The 27,575-nt window shown below is 46.2% G+C and overlaps 1 protein-coding gene and 1 pseudogene across 1 annotated transcript; one reads left to right on the top strand and one right to left on the bottom strand.

The window, feature by feature from the left end:
* Positions 1–32: 32 nt before the first annotated feature.
* On the bottom strand, positions 33–27,469 carry Nlrp3 (NLR family pyrin domain containing 3). The gene is made up of 11 exons (XM_057775314.1): positions 27,426–27,469; positions 25,764–25,822; positions 25,220–25,540; positions 21,133–21,246; positions 18,503–20,255; positions 16,278–16,448; positions 13,670–13,840; positions 12,179–12,349; positions 3,921–4,091; positions 2,863–3,033; positions 33–233 (listed from the first exon to the last, which is right to left on the bottom strand). The coding sequence occupies exons 3-11, from the start codon at positions 25,500–25,502 to the stop codon at positions 134–136; spliced, it is 3,105 nt and encodes a 1,034-aa protein (XP_057631297.1). The 5' UTR covers positions 25,503–25,540; positions 25,764–25,822; positions 27,426–27,469; the 3' UTR covers positions 33–133.
* On the top strand, positions 1,190–1,654 carry LOC130877755 (uncharacterized protein KIAA1143 homolog; annotated as a pseudogene).
* Positions 27,470–27,575: the final 106 nt, after the last annotated feature.

Genomic DNA, 27,575 nt, shown 5'->3' with positions numbered 1-27,575 from the left:
GCCTTTGCTGCAGACCCTGAGCTAGGAGAGCCCTGGCTGTGGTCCTGATGGTGGAGGGTCTGACAACCCTGAAGAATGGTGTGCACTAGGGCACGGAGCAGGACTGTGGCACCTGGCAGTCCTGTGCCCACGCCTACCAAGAAGGCTCAAAGACGACAGTCAGCTCCGGCTTCTCTTCCTGAAGCTCTTGTAAGGCACATTTTGTTTCATAATTAAAATACATTTCACCCAACCTATAAAAACAGAAAGAAAGCTTTGGTTAGATCCTCAGAAAACTGGGAATTGGGTCTTTAAAATGTCAGCTCATCTGGTGTGGGGATGTAGGCCTATATAATGTGTGTGCTTGGGAGGCTAAAGCAGGAGGAGTAGCACAGTTCAAGGGTAGCCTGGGCTATTTAGTGAGTTTGAAGCCAAGCCAGCCTGGGCACTTAAGACATCTTTGTGTGTGTGTGTGTGTGTGTGTGTGTGTGTGTTTATGCGGGTATACACATGCATGTAATCTCATTTCCTTTAATCCCATCTCCCTGCCCTGAAATACTGAGTTTCCTAACCAATGTTGTTTCTGTGCTTTCTAAAGAAAGTCACACTGTTTTGTCCAGTTGTCTTCAAACGTCTAGACTCAAGCAATCCTCCTTCCTCAGGCCCCTGACAAGCTGGAGCTATAGAGTTTTGTACGCAGCTTGTTGTATATTGACCCTCATTTTCAGATAGACAGGAGGGGAATGAATCCCCATACACCATTTCCCGGGTTCAACAGCTGAAGCAGCTAGTGGCCAACCATGCTCGTCTGTTGGCTTCCCACACCTTCCTGACTGGACGCCTTGACTTCACTGTGTAATAGCTAATGGCCAACACTTTTTACAAGAAAACTGCAATGTCCTCTCACATCTTACTGTCAATGTTCAGCATATGTTGAACTTTCCTCAACTGTCTTGGAAATATTTTACAATATGTTTATTTAATCGAGATCTCCTACAAATCTACACATTGCAATTTCTTGGTATGCCTCTCAAATAGTCCGCACATATTTTCTTATTCAGGATCTTGTTAGGTAGTGAGACTGCCCTCAAATTAGACATCCTCCTGCCTCCACTCCCTGAATGCTGGGATTATTGGTATGAGCCACCACAGTCAACTTAAGTACCAAATCCACTTTCTTCATTGAAGTTTCCTTGAAAGGAGAACTGCCATGAGCAAGCGGAACCAGGTGTCATATGTGTGCCCCACCGAACCCACCTTCCTGTCCCGCCTCAAGGAAGGCCCCACCGTAGAGACCGAGGAAATCCATCCTCGGCTCTCAGATGATGATGGGGATCACAGGGACAAAGAAGATGAGCAGCCTCAAGTAGTGGTTTTAAAAAGGGAGATCTAACAGCTGAAGAAGTCATGAAAATTAAAGCAGAGATAGAGGCTGCCAAAGCAGATGATCTCCAACTGATGGAAGAATCAGGTATCAAAAACCAGGTAAGTGTTCCTCAGTTGAAAAGTGTTCAGGTTTAACAGCAAACTCCAAAAAGAAAAAAAGAAAAAAGAAAGAAAGAAGAAAACCAATGAAGATGATGTAAATAAACAGAATTCAGCTAGAAAGAACTCACAAAAACAAATAAGAAGCGGTAGTCTGCTTTCTATCGACAGTGACGATGAACATGAGTAAGTGTAAACACTGTGGACGTGGTTTCCTTTGAAAACAATGAGGTATTTTTTTACAACATTGATTTTCCTGTATCTTAAAGTGACACTTTCCCCTAGTTCTTCAGGTTCATCCCAGAAAGCTTCACAAATACAGAAGAGAAATTCTTGAAATAAAACCCATCCAATAATGCCCCTTTGACTGGCAATGCTAGACTTTCACTACTGTTAGCATTTGGTTACCTCCACCTGTGGGTATGTACATATGTAAGTTACACTTTTAAACAAAACTGAGATTGTCGTTTAAAAAGTTTCCTTGAAAGTTAACTAAGGAGATGGAGCACTCGGCCTGCATCTTTTCCCACAGCGTCAGGTTGAGCTGTGGACTGTGCGTTCGCACACCTTCAAAGTGTGCCTGTGCTGGAGTCCTATCCTGAAATGTGGGGTACGGTCTGCGGGTGGTGACTGGAGGTGGGCAAAAGTTAAAAACAGAGTCCTTGTGACGGGGTTAGAACCCTTATCCCAGGAAACCTGTCCTCTCCCCATCTCACCCTGAGTGTGAGCACACGGTGAGCCAGCACTCTGCTAGTGTGAGCACACGGTGAGCCAGCCCTCTGCTAGTGAAGAAGAGCCCTTTTCCAGCAACTAAATAAGCCACACCTCATCTCAGATGTTCTGGCTTCTAGAGTTGCGGTTAAACAGACTCCTGTTGTTTAAGTCACCTGTTTTGTTTTACTTGACAAGCTGGCTACATCCCAGAATCCCCTAGGCTGTTTTGAGCTCAGTCCCCAGCTCAGTCATGACAATCCCTCTACTGGATCCCTATTCCCAGCTTTGTTCTTCCTGTGGCTCCTGGTCCATTCATACAAGCTTCTGGGGGCGTCTAGGACCCCTTGTCATGTGGCTCTGGCTGTTGATGAATACATCTTTTCTTGGTCCTTGTTCATTCTGCTCTAGGCACTCATCCATATTTCAAACCACTTGGGATTCAACTGGGCATGAAAAAAACTTCCCATCCTTAAAGAAAAGCAAATCTCCATGAAAAGCAGCCACACTGAACAATATTTATTTTCAAGAGATTATTGGTTTTCAGGATAAAGCCTTTTACACTCAATTGAATCTTGGCTAGTCTAAATACCTGGCTGCTGTTGAATGTAACTTTCCCCACATTGCTCTGTTTTTTAAGATCTCCAACAACTGGCCCAGATCTCTCTAAGCCCCCTGGGCACTCACTGTAGGCTCTGCAGGAGGCAGCCCTGCTGCTTCAGAACCTCACAGAGCATCACCACAGCCAGGTCTCCCAGGTCATTGTTGCCCAGGTCCAGCTTCCGCAGGCTCCGGTTGCGGGTCAGCATTTTGGAGAGATTCCAGCAGCAGTGTGAGGTGAGGCTGCAGTTGTCCAACCTTCGAGAAATGAGGGCGGGGTAAAGAAAATATCCTCAGCCTCCCATCCTGCCGTGGTCCCCAAGGTCTTAGCCGGCATTATTTCACACGCCCAAAAAGCCTGGGCATAAACAGCTTGAAGCAGCTTTATACGGTACTAATGTTTCTCTTCCCCCTTTAGATGGAAGTTTCTTTTCCCAATGTACTGGATTGTGCAGACCAAAATAGTAACAGAAATATGTTAGCTGACTTTTTAAAGCGCTGTTTCCCCTAGATTTCCACAAAATACCAATACCATATCATATGAATTTGCCTCTGGTTTTGAGGCCTAGGGTTGGCAGAAACTCAACTCTTGAGCTTCACACCATCAGGAAATGTCCAGGATCTGCCTAATGAACCGACACCCAGGAAGATTCCTTGCTCCTCAGACTCAGATTAGCCTCCTGGTTGCTCCCCAGTCTCCCTCCCACTACATATTCCCATCACCTCAGGCAGCCTGTGGACTCACACCACGTATTCCCATCACCTCAGGCAGCCTGTGGACTCACACCACGTATTCCCATCACCTCAGGCAGCCCATGGACTCACATCACATATTCCCATCACCTCAGGCAGCTTGTGGACTCACACCACGTATTCCCATCACCTCAGGCAGCCCCTGGACTCACACCACGTATTCCCATCACCTCAGGCAGCCTGTGGACTCACACCACATATTCCCATCACCTCAGGCAGCCCCTGGACTCACACCACGTATTCCCATCACCTCAGGCAGCCCGTGGACTCACACCACATATTCCCATCACCTCAGGCAGCCTGTGGACTCACACCATATATTCCCATCACCTCAGGCAGCCCCTGGACTCACACCACATATTCCCATCACCTCAGGCAGCCCCTGGACTCACTCCAGCATCTGTAGCTTGCAGTCAGGGTGCAGAAGTCCCTCACAGAGGAGCTTGAGCCCCGTGTCTCCAAGAGCGTTGTTTCGTAGGTAGAGGTGCGTGAGGCTCCGGCTGGCTTTGAGGACAGAGGTCAGAGCTGAACAACAATCGGAAGTGAGGCCAGAATTCACCAACCTATAGGAAAACCAGAGGAAAGAGTCCTCAGGGCCCAGGCTCTCTCAGACATGGCACGCCGCTTTGAGCTGCATCCTCCAACTTAAAGGTCAGAAGCCAGCATCTTGGATACAATCTGAAGCGTGAATCCACATCTCTGGATCCCACAAGAGAGGGGAACAAGGGCCTCAGCATATGCTCTGCTTGAATGAGCACAAGAGAAAGAGAGAAAAGCAAATGATCGGACGCACCCACACTTCTCAAATGGATTCCCTCTGGCAGCAAACACTCCTCTGTACCACCTCATCTGAAAGAACACCCCAAATTCCCCTAACTACAATCCTCTGACACTGCAGACAGCCATCTTGACTCTGATGTCACCCAGGCAAGATAGCAATGCATCCGCCACAAGTACCACACACCTGTCACGAATTGGAAATCAGCGGTCATGAGGTGTGTCTCCCTGAAAGATAAGGACAGATGTGCGGTAGGGACAGACTCAGGCTCAGTGGGGATTCTGGGGACTTGCTGTAACTTACAGTGATGGGGCAAAAGAGGGGGCAGGGACCTTGTGGGCCAGATAAGGTGGGGTGATTTCACCCTCCTCTCCCACATCCGCCGTCTGTCACACCTTCCATCCATCTGCCTGTCCCTTAGCACAAAACCACTGATCTGTATTATGACCGATGGAAAGAGAACATTACATTTTTATTACATTTTGTGACAGGCAGAGACAAAGAGCATGCACCGCTGTGGAGATCAGAGGACAACTCTGCGAGTCCCAGGAATGAAGCTCAGGTTATCAGGCTTGATGGAAGGAGCCTTTACCTCTCGGACCTCACAACAGTCCAAGAATTTTTGATTTACTCTTCTTGGGTCAAGTTGAGCACTGTCTACAGCCAAGCACTGTGCTTTAAATATGTGTGTCCCCACCTCCCCTCGCCAGACTCACATGTTTGAATACTGGGTCACCAGTTGGTGGTGCTGTTTAGACGTGGTTTTTGTGGGACCATCCGGAGGTGTGGCTTGGCTGGAGGAAATAGGTCACCTTATAACTCTGGCCAGTTCGGGGCCATACTCTCTGCTTGGCCTGATCCACCAGATCCACCCAGAGAAGGACAGCCTCCTACAGTTATGGAGTCACCTGAATCCATGCCTAGCACGGATGAGGCCCTGGGTTCCTTTTCTAGTACCACAGAAAAGAAGACAATGCCATAGCCAAGTGATTAGAATGTTGTTAACCACTGAGGCTAAGGCATGAGTATGCATGGCAAAACATTTAGAAAAATCAAACAACCACATACTGTCACCACACCTGCTGGCAACATCTCAGTTTCAGCCAATCCCCATGAGGGTTTACATACTGACTGTTAACTTGACATGATCTAGAATCACTTTTAAGACGAATCTTTGGGCATATCTGTAAAGAATTGTCTAGATTAGGTTAGCTGAGGTAAGAAACCCTACCTTAAATAAATAGAGGTGGTACCATTCCATGGGCTGGAGTCCCAGACTGAATTAAAAGGAAAAAGTCAAGTGAGTAGCAGCCTTTGTCTCTCTCTGTGTCCTGTTTGTGGCTCCGAATGACCAGCCTCTTCACACTCCTGCCAATGTGTCTCCCGGTGTCTCCCGCACTCCCCCACACCTGCCCATGAGCTGTATCCTCACACTGGGAACAAAAATAAACCCTCCCTAGATAGCTTTGTTCTATGTCTTGAACACAGGTCGCTACATTCTGCGTTCAGTTAATTCTATATGGTTTTCCTATTTATCAGCAATCTGCCCTATTTCACAAAACGGTCTCATGATGACAACTGAGGAAGTTCTAACACGGTTGAGCATTTATTTGTGGGATAATGGTATCAAATATGATTGTTTTATCTTATTATTACAAACTCAAGATAGTATTGTTAGTTTTATTTCCTTTTTTGTTTTCTTTTGAGACAGAATCTCCTATAACTCAGGATGGTCTCTAACTTGTTCTATACTCTAGGATGACTTTGAACTTCTAATCCTCTGGAGTGCTGGGATTACAAGCATGCACCACCACACCCTATTTAAGACATGCTAATGAGCAAACCCAGGGCTTTGCATGCCAGCAAACACTATCAACTAAGCTACAACCCTAACCTCCATATCTCTACTTTTAATAAAAGTAGAGATCAGAATAATTATTTGAGGTCTGGTGAGATGAATTGGCAGAAAAAGGCTCTTGGCTGCCAAATTTGATGGTTTGAGCTTGATCCTAGCGACTCACGTGATGAAAGAAAGAGAATGAAGCCCTATGAGTCATCATCTGACTTCTACATGCACGCAATGGCACGCATGCCCACTGATACATGTAGGCACTCTACACAGGATAGGTAAAAAATAGGTAATTGCAATAATTATTAACCAGAATAATTACATGAAAAATAATTATTTGTCAATGGGAAGAAAAGGATCAACCAAGCTTCTATGAGGAAGAGATTATGAATAATAAAGAAAAGTAGAAAAACAGGTCAGGCCTTGGACTAGAAAACTAATTCAATACAGCTCAGAATGAGGGGAAGGTAGGATGAAAACTAGTCCTCCCCTCCAAGAAAGAGAGAGAGGGAGAGAGAGAGAGAGAGAGAGAGAGAGAGAGAGAGAGAGAGAGAGAGAGAAACAAGATAAGGAAAGAAATGAAAGTTATTGGGAAATATTTTAAGGTGTGTTATTCTTGTTTATGTTGCATTTGTTTAACTCTGTGAAGCTGAGATACTTTGCCCATCAAGAACACCTGATGGTCCTAATAAAGATCTCAACTGCCAGACTGGATTGTTCAGAGGTTAAGAGCACAGCCTGTTCTTCCAGAGGTCCTGAGTTCAATTCCCAGCAACCACGTGGTGGCTCACAAACATCTATAATGAGTCTGGCACCCTTGTCTGGTCTGCAGGGATACATGCAGAGAGAACACTGTATACATAATAAATAAATCTTTAAAAAAATCTGAATAGTAAATAGTGAGGCAGGAATAAGCCTACTGATTTATTTGGGAGCTGGATGGTGGTGGTGGCAGGCCTCCAAAAGAGTAAGAAACAGCATCTTACTACACAAAGTAGTGAAAGTGTGTAACTACCATCTGTGGATTTGCTGGGAAATCCCTGGAAAGTATCCTGCTCAGCAAGTTAGAGCAGAGTCAGGGAGGGTCTAAGAGCGGCTGAGGGAGGGATGTTATAATAGCTAAGCCAGGTTTCATGTGGCCATGTGTGACACTTGTGTAACACGGGGATGAGGAGCTAGAATATAGTACGCAACCAGAGACACGATGCAAAAGTTCAAGAGAAAAAAAACAATAATATATAAAATGCCTAAAATTTTTAGTTTGTGCCTTCCACACTGGGGATCTACTGTGAAAGAAGCACACACGCTGAGTTATATATACAAGCATGTGCGTCACAGAGTGACTTATAACAGTAAAAATTGGAGAAATATGCACCCCATTTTCATGACTTAATGAGTGGCTAGATAAATAACGGTGAGGGTACTATGGGGCGTTGTGCTCTAAAAAGGATTTTCATGAAGCCACACAGAAATTTATCCAGATAAATGAAAAGCAAATAAAAGAAAAATATTTCTATTGTGTTTCTAGTTTGCTTAGCTAACTACACTAGTCGGTGCCACCATCACCCCACAAAGATTCATTCATTATTATATATTGTTCTCCCTGCATGCATGCCTGAACGCCAGAAGAGGGCACCAGATCTCACCATAGATGGTTGTGAGCCACCATGTGGTTTCTGGGAATTGAACTCAGGACCTCTGGAAGAACAAACAGCGCTCTTAACCACTAAGCCATCTCTCTAGTCCCTGAAGTTCCAATTCTTTAAAATGTGACCCTAGCCTGGCAGCGATGGTGCACACCTTTAATCCCAGCACTTGGGAGGCAGAGGCAGGAGGATCTCTGCAAATTCAAGGCCAGTCTGGTCTACAGAGCTAGTTCCAGGACAGCCAAAGCTACACAAGGAAACCCTGTGGGGTGCTCTGAATGTAATTGGTCCCCATAAACTCATGGGGGTGACACTATTCAGAGGTATGGCTTTGTTGGAGTAGGTATAATCTTGTTGGAGGAAATGTGTCACTATAGGGAGTGGGCTTTGAGATCTCATACGTTGTCAAGCCATGCCCAGTGTCTCAGACCACTTCCTGTTGCCTGCAGACCAAGATGTAGGGCTCTCAGCTCCTTCTCCAGCACCATGTCTGCCTGCAACCACTCACACCATGATGGACTAAACCACTGAAAATGTAAGTTACCCTGTGGTGGTTTAAAAGAAAGTAGCCCCCAAAGGGAGTGTCACTACTGGGAAGTGTGTCCTTGTTTGAGTAGGTGTGTTCTTGTTGAAGGAAGTGTGTGTCTGTGAAGGCGGGCTTTGAGGTCTTTTCTATGCTCAAGTCATGCCCAATGAGAAAGACCACTTCCTGTTGCCTGTAGTCAAGATGATGCTAGAGTTCTCTAGCATCATGTCTCCCTGCAGGCATCCTTGCTTCCTGCCGTGATGATAATGGACTAAACCTTTAAACTGTAAGTGAACCACCACAATTAAATGTTTTCCTTATAAGAGTTGCCATGGTCACGGTGTCTCTTCATGACTAAGACACCTTGTCTCGAAAATAAAAATGTGGCCACAACTGGACATCAAACCTCACAAACATAATTGGCTAAAATGAGGTCATTAGGTGGGTCCGAATCTAATATGACAGACATCCTCATCAAAACCAGAGCTTCTGATTGGAGAGATGGCTCAGCAGTTAAGAAAGCCTGCTGCTTTTCCAGAAGAGTCAAGTTTGGTGCCCAGTACCCAAGTCAGGCAGATCACAACCACCCATAATGCCAGTTTCCAGGGGATCCAGAGGACTCAGTGCCTTCTTCTCACTTCCTTGGTACTGCACTCATATGCAATAGCTTCTCCCGATATGCATTCATATACATAATTGAAAATAAATAAACAAAACCTTAGAACCAGAACATGAGACTCAGTGTTATACACAGAGACATAGGGAGAATCCTGTGTAAAGATGGAGGCCACACTCATGTGATTTATCTACAACCACAGTGCCAAGGACTTCCCGTAAAAGCCACAAAAGGATACACCCTTGCTCGTGGCCCTCAGATGAACCAACTCAACTAATGTCTTAATCCCTGCCTCTAGAATTGAGGAACAATGCATTTGTGTTGTTTAAGCCATTATGTTTTGGGAACTATGTTATAACAACCTTAGTTTAGTTATACATACAGAATACTTAGATAGAAAGATGAATAGTTAAATAAATATATTGAGGAGTAGCCATATGGATCAATGTGGATTGATAAAGCAATTAGTGCTTATGGGTGGATGGGTGTTTGTGTAGAACACAGGGCCTGGAATTTTGCTTGCCACATTTGCAGAGACAGAGACACTTTTCACTTTCACCTTCACAAACCTGGATAATCCCTTACGTTAAACTAAGTATGATACTTTTGTAGCAAAACTCAGAAGTGGCGTCTGGGTGTGAGATCTATTTGGGAAGACATCTGCCTACCAGTAGTTACAGACACTTGGGGGTACATAAGACATCTTAGAGAGTGTAGAAATAAATAACAGGAAATCAGTGGGGAAAGCTGCAGATCACAGGGGGAGAAGCCAGTGCAGAATTTACAGAAGAGGAACCTATCACCTCAACGTGAAAGGCAGCACACACAGGGCAAGGATGAGCTGCAGGAATGAGCCAAGCTAAGGACTGGGAAGGACCAACAGGAATGGGGCAGGATCTTGAGGCCAACACTACCACATCCTGGTCTGTGGCCGATGGGTTACCCCTTCCCTAGCGCTGTGCATGGAAACAAGATCACATCTACCATCAGCACCCGTAACAGAGCTCCAGCGACCTTAGAAACTCAGGGGCCAGATCCCATCCATTGATTCAGACGCCACGCTGTAGCATTATAGGAAAGCAATCTGGTAATGACTGGGGCTGGGCTAATAGAGCAAGCCCAGGGAAGTATCAGAGTTTACAATTAATATTGGTGGTTAATTATGGATAATTGATTATCCCTCAGGGAAAAAGTCTATCTTGTTAGTGTCAGGTATTTTGGATGTTTTTTTAAGACATAGATCCGTGTAGCCCAAGTTAGTTTCAAACTCACTATGTAACTGAGGATGACCTCGAACTTCTGATCATCCTGCCTTTCCCTCCCAAGTGCTAGGATTATAGGAATATGAACAAAACTCTGTACTAGGGATGGAACTCAAGGCATGATGTATGCTAGGCAAGAATTCTACCAATTGAGCCACATGTCCAGACTCATCTTGTTATATTTTTTTTTCAAAGGCAGAATCTCATATATAGCTCTGGCTGTCCTGGAAGTCACTAAATAGACCAGGCTGGCTTCAAACTCATGGAAAACTACCTGTCTCTGCCTCCCAAGTGCTGGGATTAAAGGCCTGCACCAGTATGCTCAGCTTGCTTTACTGTGTCCTAAATATTTATCTAGCTGCCATTTCTATCAATAATGTGAATGAAGAAAGACATATTCAGTTTGTTTGTTTTATTTATAGATATTGACAGAAAGGACATTTTAGTCTTTCCTAGCTGATTTAGCAGAGACAGGGGTAAGGTTAGGAGCAGATGCTGAAACCTCGCAGAGTACAATCGCAAACATAACCAGACCGAGGTGCTCACAAAGGGTGGGCTGGGGAATCGCACAAGGGTGTCTGGTTCTAGCCAGCACCCACAGGCGAAGACCTGAAGCTCCTGAGCCTCATTTTCCCCTTTTCATGAAATACGGGCATTGGTGAGCACTTAGCTCCATTTCCAGAAGGCCAATGAGCTGATTCTCACGAGGATCATGAAAAAGTAGCGAATGGCCACTAGCTGGAAGTCTGTGCTTTTACTTGCTGCAGAATTCCAACCTCAAAAACCTGATGTGAGGCCAGCTAAATGGCTCTGCTGGGGAAGGTACCCGCCGCCAAGCTGAACAACCTAGTTCCATTCCTGGGACGCATGTCCAGGTGGAAGAGAAGAACTGACCCTGTAGAATTGTCCTTTGACCTCCACACAGGTGCTGGGATGCACATTAAATAAGAAAATGAATAAATCCATAAATGAATATATTGAGTTTTTTAAAGAAGTATAGACTACCAAACATAAGGGAATCACACTGAAAACAGAACGCCCCACCCCCAAACGTAAAAGTCTCACTGGGTCTTCAGGTCTGGATGCCAAGAGAAACATCCCCAATCCAGCTGTTTCCTGGGAGAGCTTGGCTAGACTAGTGCTGATGCTGAGCTGTGCCACCGCTGAGGATTTAGAGACATCTGTGCCACATTAGTATGATGCTATCTTTGGGGACCAGAGACTGGGGCTGCTGCTTCAGTGCGGAACCTGAGAAGCTGCGGTTGGGGGATGAGAGCTCAGGGCAGAGAACTTGCTTTACAGAACTCATTTACGTCCTTGAAAGTGCTCACACAGTAAATGGGTTACTGCCCTCGTGCATGTCTCAGAAGCAAGTTTCTTGCTCAATGGGAGAAATAGAGCTGCACAACCGCTAGGAAGCTCCGACTATACTGCCACGAGCCAGTAGGACTCACCTCGTCAGTAGCCATGCGACCGTTCCCCAGTGTCATTAGGTAACTTGTTCTAAGACACCCACAGGTGCCAACATCTGCGGGTGTTCGTGTCCCTCATGTAAAACGGCAGAGTATTTGCCTAACACCTCTGTGCATCCTCCCGTGGATTGTAAATTATCTCCAGATTACTTACGATACCTCTCATGGCATACGTGTTACACCATAAGTTGTTACTATGCTGTATTGTTCAGAGAATAATGACAAAGAGAAAGGTTCATATACATCAAACGCAGACATAATTTTTCCTAATATTTTTAGCCCACAGCTGGTTAAACCTGTGGCTCCTTGAATCTGCAGTGCAGAATCCCTGCTGTGTGCTGCGTGAACCTGATGCGTCAAACCATGTCTGATGCTCACGCTGCGACTCCCACTTCGTCTCCAGCTGATGAACCTTTCCTAGAGTGGCCACATCCATGTTTTCCAAATAAACCATCTCTGAAGAGAATTGGATTTTCCACAGAGATATGAAGACTTACTTACCCCAGCTTCTGCAAGTTACATTGAGGGTGCTTGATTTTTTCACACAAAACTTGAACTCCTGAATCTCCCAAGGCATTTTCTCCGATGTACAGTCTGGTCAGAGAACAGTGGGAGCTCAGAACCAACGCGAGATCCTCACAGCACGCAGATGTGAGACAGCAGCTGACCAACCTTGCATGCAGAGGGGACAGGGTCAGTGCCATCTCTCATGCCTCTGTACCATGTGCCAGGAGACTGCACCTCCTGCTGCTCCCTCTGCTGAAATCTGCACCTCAGCTCCACAGAGCTCTCTCTCATCCCTTCCCCGTTCGGTGAGACAACAGCTACCAGACCCATTCCTGCACTAGAACATCTTTCCTGCTCCCCTCGCTGGTTTTTATTGAAATAAAATGTACATATGGGTGCCAGGGAGATGGCGCAGCGAGTAAAGGCATTTGCTACCGAGCCTGACAACCCGAGTTTAATCCCAGAACCCACATAAAGGAGACAGCTGACTCCAAAAAGTTGTCCTCTGACCTTCATACATGAGCCACAGCATGCACATGTGTGCATGCATGTACACACACACACACAGAGAGAGAGAGAGAGAGAGAGAGAGAGAGAGAAATAATATAAAGACAGATTTTTAATGTATACATGATAAATTATATATATCATCAAAACCACTTTTAGGGCAGAATTTTCTTGAGGCCTGGTAGCAGAGGCCTGCAAACTCGGCTGCTCAGAAGGCTGAGGTAACAGTCTTAAGCTAAAGGGCCCCCCAGGAACTTAGCAAGATCTTGCCTCACGATGAAAAGGAAAAGTTGTTATGATGTAGCATGAGACTGGACCTTGGCGGGTTTGAGGAATGCCATGGAGGGTGAGAGACAAACACGCCAGGCAGACGGGAATAGAAAAGGGGGGGAGTGGAAAGACCAGCCTCTGGGGACAGGAGTAGCAGAAGAGGAGAGAGAGCTCTTTGTTGGCTGTTTTCTATTAACTTTTGATCCTTCTGCCACCACATCTGGTTTAATTCGGTGCTGGGAATCAAACCTGGGGCCTCATGTATGCTAGGCCAACACTCTACCAGCTGAGCCGCCTCCTCCACCCTCTAGCGCTTTCTTATCTCTTTAGAATTCAGGTCTCCTAGAGGCATTCAGTAAAGAGACGCACAATAAAGGAAGCACCTCCAAAGCACCAGCACCATGTTCTTCCTGCTCAGTGAGAGGACTGAGGGATTAGGAACTCTCAAAACTCTTCTCCCATGATGCCCTGCAGGGGTCTTATTTTCTCAGGCATACTTTGTTTGATTATGTATACACACATACACACCACTGTTATATTTCCACATGTAGCTTTCCCCACTGCCACCACTGGCTGCCTAAATGACCAGAAAAAGAGCAGAAGAGACCACAGAAAGTCCTCCTAGCCACTGAGAATATTCTAGTCCATCAGTGAGTTCCTGAAAGGGACCTCAATGGCAGAGCTTCGTGGGGGATGGGCCGCACTCACCAGAGCTTCTGCAGGCAGCAGAACAGGTGCTTCAGTCCCACACACAGAAGTCGGACTCCAAAGTCCCCCAAGGCGTTGTCGCTCAGATCCAGCTCCATCAGCTTCTGGCTGTGGCTCAGCACAGACGAGATGTCGAAACAGCACTGGTGGGAAAGTCCACAGCGCCCCAACCTTCACGGCAAGCACAGAATCAGACACCAGAGGGTGACCCCGTCAGAATCTGGATCCTACAAGTGCCCCAGACCCACACGGTCAAACTATGGGGAGGTGGTGAAACTTCTGGGAAGCAGAGCCTCGAGGAGGACTTGTGGTCACTGCGGGGGTGGGGGGGTGGGGGGGTGGGAGTGGGTGACCTTAAAGGGAAATTGAGATACTGTGCTGTGTGTGTGTGTGTGTGTGTGAGTGTGTGTCTCTCATCTGTCTCTCTGTTTCTCCCCGTCTCTATCTCTTTCTCCTGCCCTCCTCAGTCATCACGATGTGCACAGACTCCTCTACCATATAACGCCACCATGATATTCCGTCTCGTCGCAGACTCAAACAACAGGCTCAGCTGCCCAGGGACTAAAAGCCTGAACCTAAAGAGCCTTCCTCCTCTTGAGTTGGCTATCTCAGGTGCTCATCAAATGGAGGGAGAGCTGACGCACAGCCTCCCTCACCGCTCTTGCCTTCCAGTCTGGATTTGGTTTCCACATGAGGCAGAAGCAGATGTGTTCCAGAGTAACCAGAGAGTTCCTGAGCGACACACAGGACGTGTGAAGAAGTAAACTGCTGCTCACCTGGCCATAGCCCACGGCTACTGTGTTCATCCACTTTCAGGTTTTTAAATGTAAGAGTGAGGAGCCTGGAGCTCTTGTTCTCAAGAATTTCTAACAGGCATCACTGGGAATGCATCACTGGGCATGCATCGCTGGGTTTCTCATCTACACAAATAGTCTTTGCAAGCCTCATACTCCCACCGATTTTGCTTGACATTTTAATCCCAGCGCTCTCTCCACACTAAAGAGGAATTTAGAAAGCCCAGCTGACAGGCGTTCTCATAAAGTTCCTAGCCTGCTGGGTGAGGCAGGGTCACCAATGTCACAACCGGGAAGACACAGCTAGCAGGGGTGGGGGAAGAGCAGCCCGAGTCTCTCTGTGCTGGCCTGGTCATTCGCATTTTCCCATTCTACGTGGCATTGACTCCCAGTCTACATAGACATTCTCCTTAGTGAACAGATCTCCGTGAGCCACAAAGAAGAACTACTGGGAATGTCAGGAAAGCTGAAGCAGAGCCCAGGACCAGTGCCTGTGTGAGCGTCCGTCTGTCTGTCAGTGCCCCGCACAGCTTGGATCAGCTCTGATTACAATCGGTGATTCATTTCGTGCAGTTGTCTAGTGGTGGTTTGTCCCCACGAGGCCACGTTTGTCCCCACGAGGCCACGTTTGTCCCCACGAGGCCACGTTTGCCTCCAGGAGGTCACATGTCAGAAGCTTGATCCTCAGTGTGGTGATGTGAGATGTGCTGACACCTTTAAGAGGTGAGACTAAGTACAAAATAATGACATCACCACCAACACTGCCTCAAAAGGAATTAATGGAGTCTCCTTAGGAATTCAGTTCCCCACATTGGGGCCAGTGAAGTAACTTAGTAAATGTTCTTGTCACCCAAACCTAGTGACCTGAGCTCTGTCCCTGGAACCAGTTTCCATAGTTGCCCTCTGACTTCTTCATGCATGTTGTGACATATGCAGGCCCACATTCACACACACACAGAGACATAGACAACATACACAACACACATGCACATATTTTAAAGAAAAGAAAAATAGAAAGTTTTAAATTGTATTATTTTTTGATTTATTTTTTTTCTTGTTCCATATATTTATAGTTAATTACTTAAATAAAATAGATCATAGAATGGGGTATAAGCAACTCACATCCCATAGCACTCTAGTATGTTCTGATACTGCCATCTGCTAGCATCTCTAAAGAATTTCCCAGCTCTCACCCAGAAGCCTGGTCCCAGAAAAAAATGGAAGACACAGGCTTGACTTGGCCACCAAGAAATAGTTTTTTTCAGCTCTTCTTCATCTTCTCCATCTTAAACTCTCCAGACTTTCCTCCCGTCATTCAGCCTGCCTGTTCATAATAGAGTCAACTCTGTTCCTCCAAGCTTAATGTGTCAAAGTCCTATTCCAGAAGTCCACAGAGTGCGACCATATTTGGAAATAGGCAACTTCAAATGCGCAGTTAAACTGACTCTACAGTGTTGGCCCTAGTCCAGTGGGGTCTAAATCAGATACAAGAAATGTCTGTAAGAAGTGAGAGCCCGGACACGCAGCAGGAAGATGATGCAAAGACTCAAGGAGAAAATAGTCATCTACCCACCAGGGAGTGAGACTCGGAACCAACCAGCAGATGTGTGGTTTTGAACTTTAGCGTCCAAACCTGAGGTAAAAAATGTTAAAGCCTTTAGGGCTTGGCCCTTGGTCCTTTTTTACATTAGCATGGAAACAACTGAGCAGACCATCAAAGATCTTTCTCCAGTGTCTCCTCCCATTCATCCCCCCCCCCCCCGCGCACACACACACACACAAGCATATGCACACGCACACATGTGGGAACTCACCACAGTCTCTGAATGTTACAGCCCGGATGCTGGAGTGCCTCGCACAGCACCCTCATGCCCGGATCCCCCAGAGTATTGTCGCTGAGGTCCAGTTCAGTGAGGTTCTGGTTGGTGCTTAGACTTGAGAAGAGGCCTCGGCAGAAGCCAGACGTGAGATAGCAGTTCGCCAGTCTAGGATGGCACGGAAGAAGGACAGAAAAGAAAATCGGTTTCTAATGATAACAAACTAGAGCTCAGGACGGAGCTCCTGGCACCTATTCATAGAAAAGTCTTCTAGATAGCAAACCACCAGCCATAAACCCACTGCTGATTCAGAGGGAAGCAAGCGGGGGAGCCTTGGGTAGAGAGGTTCCTTTTGAGATTCGAAGAAGTAAGCTTTAGGCTTACTGCAAACATCCTCAGGCACCTCCTTCCCACCTTAGACCGCTGTTGTACCCCTGGCCTGGACATGCAGCTGAGTGGCCCAAGGAGCATTTTTGACCCAGGCTGCCCAATGCACTGGGAGTGTTGTCGACATCCTGAAGCCATGCTGCAGCCACAGAAGAGAGGTCTGAATCTTAAGAGCAACACTCATCTACATTGGTGGTTCTTAGTTTTACAGTCATTTCCAGGGATTCACGTTAGAATACCCCGTAGCTCTTATGAAAATGCAGAGCCTGAGGAATGGCAATGAAGCTTACCAGCATATCTGAGATCCTGGATTTGGCCCCTCACACTACATAACAGCAGAGCATACTTGTCAGTACCTCTAACCCTACTACTCAGAAAATGGCAAAATTAAAAACTCAAGGTCAGTTACACAATGAGTCCAAAACTAGCTTGGGCTACATGAAACCCTAGCTTTGAAAGAAAAAAAAAGCAGAACTTCTTTATATACACGCAGGACTAGCTTTGTGACTCTGAGACTCTGATGTGGATCCCCACATAGCTAGGTGTAGTGATGTTTTATTTGTGTTTTAATAAATAAAACTCACCTGAAGATCAGAATGCAGAGTTAAACCACTAGAGGTCAGAGAGTGGCACAGACCCTTAATCCCAGGACTCAAGGCCACCCTGAGCTACACAAGATTAAATCTGTCTAAAAGAGAAACAGAGCTCACACAAAGGTGACCCCAGCACTAAGGAGGTGGAGACAGGAGTGACAGGCTGGGTGGAGAGAGATATAAAATAGGAGGAGACAGTTGCAGTCTGGGGTTTGATGGAGACAGCTGCAGTCTACAGTCATGTTAAGGACCCAATTGCCTCTTTGTTTATCTGAGCTTTGGTACAGGTAAGTAAGGACTCTCCAGTGGCTTGGCTGCTTTGCTTTAATGAGCTTCAGTTCGAACCCCAATATCTGTCTCTGACATGCTACAACTAGTCCTCTTGAAAGGTTCTGTGACAAACACAGAAGGCCTCTGTCCAGCAAGTAAAATGGCTGTTACCCAAAGTAAAGGATCCCCACTTCTCATAAGGGGCTTTAGCCAGAGTCTCTGCCTTCCTCGTGGGTGTATGGTTCTAGTCTGGCCTCTTAGCCTTTCTTCACTACAGTTAGGGCCCTAAGGAGAAAGTCTTCTTCTTCTATCTCCTCTCTCTTTCCCTCTCCCACTGGTGTCATCTGAATGTTCACCTTGCCCTTCAAAACCTCATTTTGGTACCCTAGTCTCAGAAAGATGGGATCAGGAGGTGAGGTCCTTGGAGGATGGTTCAGTCATTGGGTTAAAACTCACATACAATAACAGTATCTTGTGAAAGAGAGAACCAAGGAGTTGCTTCCCTCCACCCAATAGGTAAGGACAGTATGCGGCATGCTCCATCTTTAACCTTTCCATCCTCCACAACTATAATAAATAAACCTTTATCTTAAAAAATAACCTAGTTTCAAGCATCCGTTTTACAGCAGCATGGATTAAAGTAAGACAGTGAGCTAGAGGATACAAGCGATGGGGGTTTATGAACATTTCCACACACTGCCACAGTCCACCCGAGTCCACCTGATAACTTGTGCCGAAGTGGTGTGCTCCTCAGATGCTTATTTCTTAGTTTATTGGGTTTTGTCCTCAATCCCATTTATCCGCCTAGCACAAGTCACTCTCTACCGATAAAAGAGTGGCAGTCACATTGTCACAAAGTTTGGCAATCATATTTGGAAAATCAGAAAGAGAGGAGAGGAAGTAAGGACCAAGGAAAGTGGCCACCAGGCATAAGACACAGGCTACCATCTGCTTGAGGTCAAATTTCCTTACCTGGAAGAACAGGCAGATTGGGGCTCTGGGAAAACACAATGGACCTGGTCCGTGTGCTGACTTCCTCCTTTCTCTTCTTCTTCTTTAGGTGAGTTGTGGAGAAACCCCAGGGAAAGCGTTTTCACCCGACTACAGTTCTTGATACAGAAGGAAGAAACCACATGGTCCATTCTGGTAGAGAGATTGATCTCAATTTTGGGGAAGTGGTCCATGGCTCTCTGCACAAAGTCTTCCTCCTGCATCTCATACAAGCAGTAGAACAGTTCCAGCTGGCTGGGCTGCCTCTGCAGCTTCTTGGCCTTGGCTTTCACTTCAATCCATTTCAGCAGTTCCAGTCTGACTTGCTGAGAGATCTTGCAACTTAATTTCTTCTCCAAATAGGAGCTTCTCTCCTGGTTTACAAGGCCAAAGAGGAAACGGACAACAAAAATCAGATAGCCTTTTTCAAACTTGCCGTAATTCTCTAGGAGAACCTTCACGTCTCGGTTCAGAAGATCAGAACAGCCTGCTGGTCCCTTCCTCATAGCCACCCCCTCTTCCTCCTCTTCCAGCAAATAGTACATAGCAGCAAAGAACTCCTGGAAGGTCATGTGGCTGAAGCTAAAGACTCTCTCACAGTCCACTTCCTTCTGGAACACGTTCATTCTCAGGAAAGCAGAGACGTCCGTCATCTGCAGGCCGTGTTTCCTCAGATCACACTCCTCAAATAGGATTTTCTGGTTCCAGATTCCATCTGCAGCCAGTGAGCAGAGCCCCTGTAGGTGGGAAGAGAAGAGGTGCTCCTCCATGTCCCCTCGGGATTGCAGCAGGCTGGAAAGGAAGAAAACATAGACAGCGGTAGTGGTCTTGGAGGTCTGGGCCAGGCTCTTCCCAGCCTCCATCTGCTGCTTCAGCCCCGTGCACACGATCCAGCAGACCAGGGGGATGAAGCACATGGTAAAGAGGATCTCATTCTCTTGGATCAGCCTGAAGGCTTCCCTGGCCTGCAACTCATCTGAGAAATACTTAAAGAAATACTCCTTCCTTTTGGCCTCGGAGAAACCCAGGATCTCGACATGGCGAGGGTGGTCTAGCAGATGCTGCAGCTTCTCCAAGGCTACGGGCCTTGTTGTAATGAGCAGAGAGGCCTTGGGCAGCAGTTTCTTTCGGATGAGGCTGCTCAGCAGAATGTCTCCTCTCACAGCCTTCTGCCAGTCTGTGCAGACCTCTCCAATGTGCTCATCAAAGGCCCCTTGCAGCTCATCAAAGCCATCCATGAGGAAGAGGATCCTGGAGGGCTTGTGTAGGATCTTGCACACTGGTGGGTTTGGGTCAGGACAGCAGCTGACAATCAGGTCTCCCAGACTCCTTGGTGTCCTGAGGCTCACCTCTCGACAGTGGATAAAGAATACATAATCAAATTTGTCTTTGAAGAGCTTCCCAGATGCCCAGTCCAACATAATCTTCCTGGCTAGTATTGTTTTCCCAATGCCTGCTGCTCCCTGGAACACCACTGTGTGCACAGGCTCTGTGTGCTCATCCTCGGGCTCAAACAGCAACTCCAGCTTAATGGAACTTATGGGTCTGTCCCACGTTTTGGTCCTGCCGATGGTCAGTAGTTCATACTCCCTCTCTTGCTTGCTCGGATGCTCCTTGACCAGTTGTAGCTGAGTGTAGCGGTTGTTGAGGTCCACACTCTCACCCAGACGTGCATTCCTGTCTTTGATACAGTAGAATCTGCTTCTCACATGTCGTCTGTACATCTTGCAGTAATCTGCAGCAGAGACAGCAAGGTAGACTCGGAAAAACCCCCGCACATCTCTTCCCCAACAATAAGCTATGAGTGGACCTATGCTCTTACAGGAAGAACACTGAGAATAGTGAGGAGCCAATAGCAACAACAAAATGCATAGAACGCTGAGTGTCAACTAGAGATAATGTGCTCACCAAACATTCATATGTATATAGCAAGGTTGTACTCACTGATGCAATAGTGGCATGATTGTCATGGCAGTAACCAACCATTCTATGATTGGATTTGAGGTTGAGTCCCAAGGTAGGGATTCATGTTGGGCTCTGAAAGTCCAGTCAAAAGCCTGTGTGGCTAGGGAGCCACAGGCCCTAGCAGCAACGTGTTCTCCAGGTATCTCATTATATCTATTACTGTTTTCCCCAAAAATGTGAAGGAAACATAGAATGCAGATTAATATTAAAACACGCCCATGTGCCTGAAAGGAAAACAAGTGCCTGTACTCTAAAGGAAGTAACGGCTGGGTTAGGGAAATAGGAGGTATAATTTTTCTCACTGCTCAAGTGTATCAGGTCCCCAAAACTCTGTCACCAATTACTTCCCACTCATGATAGAGTAGAAAGCCATTACCACAGGCACAGCCTCCAGCCAGAAAATCTGTTATTTCAGCCTTACACCTTTAACTAAAGCCTATATCTGCCCGTAGTAAACCTTTTCCCTGGGACTTTAAGAAACCATGTAAATATGCATCTACTTCTTCAACTGAAGGTGGATTTCCTGTAGCAGGCCTTGTTCCCTGAGGAGGAAACCAGGAGAGTGGCCAAGCTTCCCTGCTTTCCAGTCCCTTGGCCTCCTCTTCCAGGTCTCAAAACAAAGTTGGAAGCAGCAGCCCCATGCCTACCTTTCTTTTTCTTACAAATCGAGATCTGTGAAAGATAGCCCAGCAAACCCATCCACTCCTCTTCAAGGCTGTCTTCCTGGCATATCACAGTGAGATTAGAAGCATACGAATCATCTAAACCCAAAAGGAAAAAACACAAAGTACATCAAAAAGTCCTAACACAGAGGATAGACTTGAGCCTAGTCTATGGGGTGGGTCAAATGCCCTTCTGAATTAAAAATAGCTTAGCCAAGCATGACAGCCCATACCTCTAAGCTCAGCACTTGGGAGATGGAAGCAGGAGTACCAGAACTTCAGGAGTTATCATCAGCTGGTAGTGAGTTCAAGGCCAGCCTAGGCTGCATGAGATCATGTCTCAAAGAGGAAAAGCAAAGGAAAGAAAGAAAAAGAGGAGGAGAGGGGAGTAACATGACTCAGGTGGCAGGCCACAGTTATTTCATCAGAACCCCAATACACATGATTCTGCTTGCCTCCCTTTGAAAGAGTAGCTGTCAACCATCAAACACCGTGTTCCCGAACACAGAATGTCTTTTCCAGGCCCAGACGTCCATAAAGTCCATATGAGAACAAACAGGGTTTCTTTGCTATCATCTGTCCTTAGCTTTCCCTAGTACCCTGACTTGGAAGCTATGTGCACAATCCTCAGTGTTCTCCTGACAGCCCCACCCTTCCCTGACCTCAGCTGCATGTATGTAATCCATTTGGGTCATATCCTGTGCTGCCATGTCTAGATTCTTAGGTCCTCAGAAATGACTATTGTCAGTCTGTATAATGAAGAAGTTCAGAGCACTGGTTAACTAAATTCACATAGAAAAATTTAAAATTCTGAGTAGGACTCTACTCAAAGCAATTCTTACTCTGTGCTGAAGCTTAGGCATCACTATCCATAGAAAGCCCCAAGGAGATTCCAACATGTACCTACAGCCAAGAGCTACATGTCCAAATAGTCTGAACTTCCTTCGTAGGGGAAATTTAGGAGTGCTGTAACAAAAGCCCCCTCCCAGAAAATATATCCAATAGATTAAGGACAAAGACAGGAACTTAAGGGTAAGATATATCCACTCCTGTAAGTTATTCTGTAAGATGATGCCAGGGTTGTAGCTCAGTTGGCAGAATGCCTTCTTAATATGGACCAAGTCTATCTATACCACATAAGCCAGGCAAGGCATTAGTACACACCTGTAACCCTGGTACCCAGGAGGATCAGGAGTTCAAGGTAATCTTTGGCTACTCAGAGAGTTGGAGGCAAGCCTGGGCTATGTGAGACCCTTTCTAAAGAAGGAAGATCAGGAGAGACGGAAGGAAGGAGAAGACTTCCACTAGCAATGAGATCACAAAAGAAAAAGCTAAACCTTGAGCACATTAAACTCTCAATAATTATTTTCTCATTTAAGGTCTCACTTTAATCCAAAAGAGAACTTCAAATACTGGTGGCAATTTTTACACTTAAAATCCCGATATGAAAGCCGACACCACGCGGCTACACTTTTATAGTCTTGCCTGGCCTTTTACTCTGGATATGCCTGGCTCTGAGTGGGGAGCCCTGGGTAATTGGAACCTCTCCCTGGCTTATGTCGTTCATTTGAAAGCATGACTCGTACTAGTAATTACTTTATGGGGTTAGTGAAAGAGCGAAATCTATTACAACTGCCCAGTATGGGGTTCTGGAGAGGTGGCTCAGTGGTTAAGAACACTTGTTGCTCTTCCAGAGGATCTGGATTCAGTTTCCAGCACCCACATGGTGACTCACAACTGCCTGTAACTCCAGTTCCAGGGAATCTGATACCCTCTTCTGGCCTTCGCGGGTACCAACACATGCATGGTGCACATATAGGCATTCAGGCAAACACTCATACACATAAAATAAATATGTTTCTGGGGTTTTTGAGACTTTTGGTCTTTCTATTACATAGCCCTAGCTGTCCTGGAACTTGCTTTGTAGACCAAGTTGGCCTCTAATTCACATAGATCCACCTGCCTCTGCCTCCCAAGTGCTGGGATTAAAAGCACCACTACATCCATCCCAAAATAAATCTTATTTTAAAAATCTACCCAGTAAAGAGCCAGAGAGAGCTAACTCAATGAGTCAAGGCACAAACCCGACAAACTGATTCTGATCCCTAGGACCCATATGGTAGAAACAAAAAATCAATTCCTGCAAGTTGTCCTCTGACCTCCACATATGGGCCATAGCACACACACATACACATGAAATAAATAACTAAAAACATTTAATGTTTTAATTTTAAAAACTAAAATTGTTTAGTAAGTACTTCTACTACTAAGATCAACACTTCACTCTTACTGTATACACTCTCAATACAGACATCACTACAGCCGCATAGTGATGTGCCATTTGATTGCAGCATCCTCTGCCACAGAGCTCCGTCTCTCCTATACCACACAGCTCCGTCTCTCCTATACCACACAGCTCCGTCTCTCCTATACCACACAGCTCCCTCTCTCCTATATCACACAGCTTTATCTCTCCTATATCACACAGCTCCGTCTCTCTCCTATACCACACAGCTCCGTCTCTCTCCTATACCACACAGCTCTGTCTCTCTCTCCTATATCACACAGCTCTGTCTCTCTCCTATACCACACAGCTCCGTCTCTCCTATATCACACAGCTCCGTCTCTCTCCTATACCACACAGCTCCACCTCTCTCCTATATCACACAACTCCATCTCTCCTATATCACAGAGCTCCGTCTCTCCTATATCACACAGCTCCATCTCTCCTATATCACACAGCTCCACCTCTCTCTCCTATATCACACAGCTCCATCTCTCCTATATCACACAGCTCCATCTCTCTCCTATATCACACAGCTCCGTCTCTCCTATATCACACAGCTCCGTCTCTCTCCTATATCACACAGCTCTGTCTCTCCTATATCACACAGCTCCGTCTCTCTCTCCTATATCACACAGCTCTGTCTCTCCTATATCACACAGCTCCGTCTCTCTTCCCTATATCACACAGCTCCGTCTCTCTCTCCTATATCACATAGCTCCATCTCTCTCTCCTATATCACACAGCTCCGTCTCTCTCTTTTATATCACAATTGCCTTGCTATGCACCTCCTCATCTCCACTGACTCAGTGGTGTAAGATGGAACCCAGGGCCCTGAGCATGCTAGGCAGGCACTCTACTGCAGAGCTACCCCCACCCTAGCATCTATCTGACAACCCATTGTGATTACTGCCTCCTGGCCTTCCAACTCAGCATCCTCTGCCTGTGGCTTTCTGGTTACTCTCTGCTGTTTCGCTTGTTTAGAGTGAACAAGCATCCGCTAGGAGCTGATTGGAAAACCAGAGGTGGGTCTCAGCAGGAAACAGACTCAGAGAGCAGGGTACCAGTCACAGCAGGCTACAAGTAGAGTTTTTACAGAATTAGAAAAAACACGCTGCTTCCTTCCACTCTCTCATACCCCACAAGGAGAAGAGGAAAAACCGTGATAATAAATTAACATTTTAAAGATGCCAACTTCTTTGTAGCCAAGGACATAATCTCCCAGCACTTAGAAGGCAGAGGAAAGAGGATTTTGAATTTGGGGACAGCCTGGAGTACATCGCAAGTTTGAGGCCAATCTGGGATATGTGAGACTCTAATTCAAAACCAAAGAAAGGAAGACATTGAGTAAACACAATTATCCATTGGCAATTGAAGGGACCACAAAGTGTAGAATATACACGAATATTTGTCATTAATCTTTTTTAAAGAAGGAAATTCTGAGATACATGAAGTCATTATGCTAAGTGAAATAAGTCACAAGAGACAAATACTTCGTGATTCTGCCTGCATGAGGAATCCATAGTGGTAAAGTTCACAGGAACAGAAAACAGGATGGTGGTTGCTAGGAGACAGGGTGAGATAACGGAGAGGCATTACCTAGTGAGGTAGGAGTGTCAGTTGTGCAAGAGGGAAAGCCCTCTGGAAGTTGGTTGCACAATAATGTGAGCTTCCTTATTACTAAGCCTTAAAATTACTAAATTACCAAGACTTAAAATTACTAAAATGCTATATTTTAGGTTACATGTACTTTATTGTGAGGGAAAAAAAATCTTCTTGTTTACTCACTCCAGTCTGGCTGGTCCTTCTTAGCTTTTTCCCAGAGGTCTCTCCTGTTGATAGCTGCAAAGATCCACACAGCCATGGCCCAGGCCTTTTCCTCCCCATTGAAGTCAATCATGAGTGTGGCTAGATCCAAATGGTCGGCCTTCTCCATCTGGCCCCTGGGGAGTGGGATGCAGCCACTCTCAGGCGAGTAATCTTCTAGGTGCATTTTGAATTTCCTGAGGTCCACATCTTCGAGGTCCTCTAGATACTGGGCCAGCTTGCAGCGGACACTTGTCATCTTCATCAGCAGCCCTTCTGAAGGTCTTTGCGCTCAGGGCCACACTGGAACGCGGGAATGAAAACCCCATGTGGGTAAGAAGAATCTTACTAAAAGTCTCCACTTCTAGAAAACTAGATGCTAATATTGAAACATCACGGAGTACCCCATAGGTTGGTAAAAGTTTTAAAGTTTCTCAACTCAGAAAACTCAAAGAGGGGGGAAAAAACAATCACTGGACTCTATGAATCACCATGTCTGGCTTTGAAAAGTAAACCAAATACTCACCAATAAGTTCTCTTAGCTTGATCCAGGAATGTGTCCTGAGCCATGGAAGAAAAGCTCCCCTGCAGAGATCAAAATAAATAAGCCATCAGCCGGGCGGGTGGTGCACGCTTTTAATCCTAGCACTCAGGAGGCAGAGGCAGGAGGATCTCTGTGAATTCGAGTCCAGCCTGGTCTACAAGAGCTAGTTCCAGGACAGGCTCCAAAGCTACAGAGAAACCCTGTCTTAATAAACAAACAAACAAACAAACAAACAAATAAGCCATGAATAAATCAAGCATAGTATGCAGAAAACAAACATACATGAGAGCACAGGACTGTGGTCCCATGGTTACAAGGCTGGGACCTGGACACTCTTCACTATTACTCAATTTCAGCTTCCTCATTTAGTTACCGAGGAAGCAAAAGAGATTTGCTTTCTGATTTCTTTTAACGGAAGGTTCTGGTTTCTTGTTCCTTTTTCCATCTGAGGGAAAGGAACAAAGGAAGGAGAAAACCAGGAGAAAAGATGCTACAGTCATGACAAAGCAAAAGAGGGGGAGGACTCCCAGCACAGAGGGGGAGGACTCCCAGCACAGAGGGGAGGACTCCCAGCACAGAGAGGGAGGACGCCCAGCAAAGAGAGGGAGGATGCCCAGCAGAGAGGAGGATAACTCCCAGCAGAGAGGGGGAGGACTCCCAGCACAGAGAGGGAGGACGCCCAGCACAGAGAGGGAGCATGCCCAGCAGAGAGGGGGAGGACTCCCAGCACAGAGGGGAGGACTCCCAGCATACAGGGGTAGGTAATCTTTCACTGCTCCTCTACTTCCCACTGACAGATAGAAGATAATCAGGTGGAAGCTGGGTGCATATAAAGGAGAACTGAATGCCCACATCTCTTCAACGGCTCTTAGAGAGTTTCACAAACATCATGAGAATCACAGGTCACATTTAGTTAGAACTCATGGTTAGGTTAGCCTGATTATTCTCTCTCATCTGGTTTCTCAATTGAAGTGTGTAGGTTCCTTCTGCTGAGTAGTAGAGACACTAAGTGACTTTCTTAAATGGAAGCCGTTAATGACAGGGGAGGGGAAAGAGCCTGGACAATGATAATGGGCTCTAAACTGGTATTTACATGACAGCAAGTTGACCCTTGAGGCACCTCAAGCTCAACGATCCCGATCCCTCTTCCATTCTGTGTCTTCTCTCCCTGCCCCATGCAACAGCTCACATCTTCCTTTCAGTCATCTCTTGGGCTTTCGCTGACAGCTACCCCAGCTCTACAGATCCTCCTAGATTGAGCCCTCTGCTCACATCCATACCAGGAATTTTCAGTCCTCTGCTCCCCTTCCCTGAGACCTGCTGCAATAGCTTTGGTCTTTACTTTGGCTACCCCTGGGCTTCCATCACACTCCCTCACAGGCATCCCACCCTCTGCTGCCCCGAGTAGATGCTGGACAAGTCTGTTGAAGTCCTTGGAAGCTATAACTGCTTTTTTGTGACCCCCCCAACACCTCCCCAACATGCACAAACCAAGTAACCAACAAACGGAAGATCCCAAAATACTTTAAAACTAGACCTAGAGTCTAGAAGAAATTTCTAGTTTATTGACCAAGACAAATCATGCCATTAAATATAGTTTCCCATTCCTTCCTGGACCATACTGCTCCATGAAACTGTACTCACCCGGATACCAGCCTTAGGTAGAACCGAAGAGGAAACAAGATGACTTTATAGTGGTCACTGACACTGGAGGCAGGAAGGATGTGGTTTCCGGAAGTGTATGAGCTTGCATCACCGTCAAAGGCAAATTAATAGTTACTCATCTGGATGGGT

The sequence above is a fragment of the Chionomys nivalis genome, chromosome 7 (genome assembly GCF_950005125.1).
Source record: "Chionomys nivalis chromosome 7, mChiNiv1.1, whole genome shotgun sequence".
In the NCBI taxonomy this organism is placed as follows: domain Eukaryota; kingdom Metazoa; phylum Chordata; class Mammalia; order Rodentia; family Cricetidae; genus Chionomys; species Chionomys nivalis.
The sequence above is the reverse complement of the archived record's forward strand: the minus strand, read 5'-3'. Positions and strand labels throughout refer to the sequence as shown.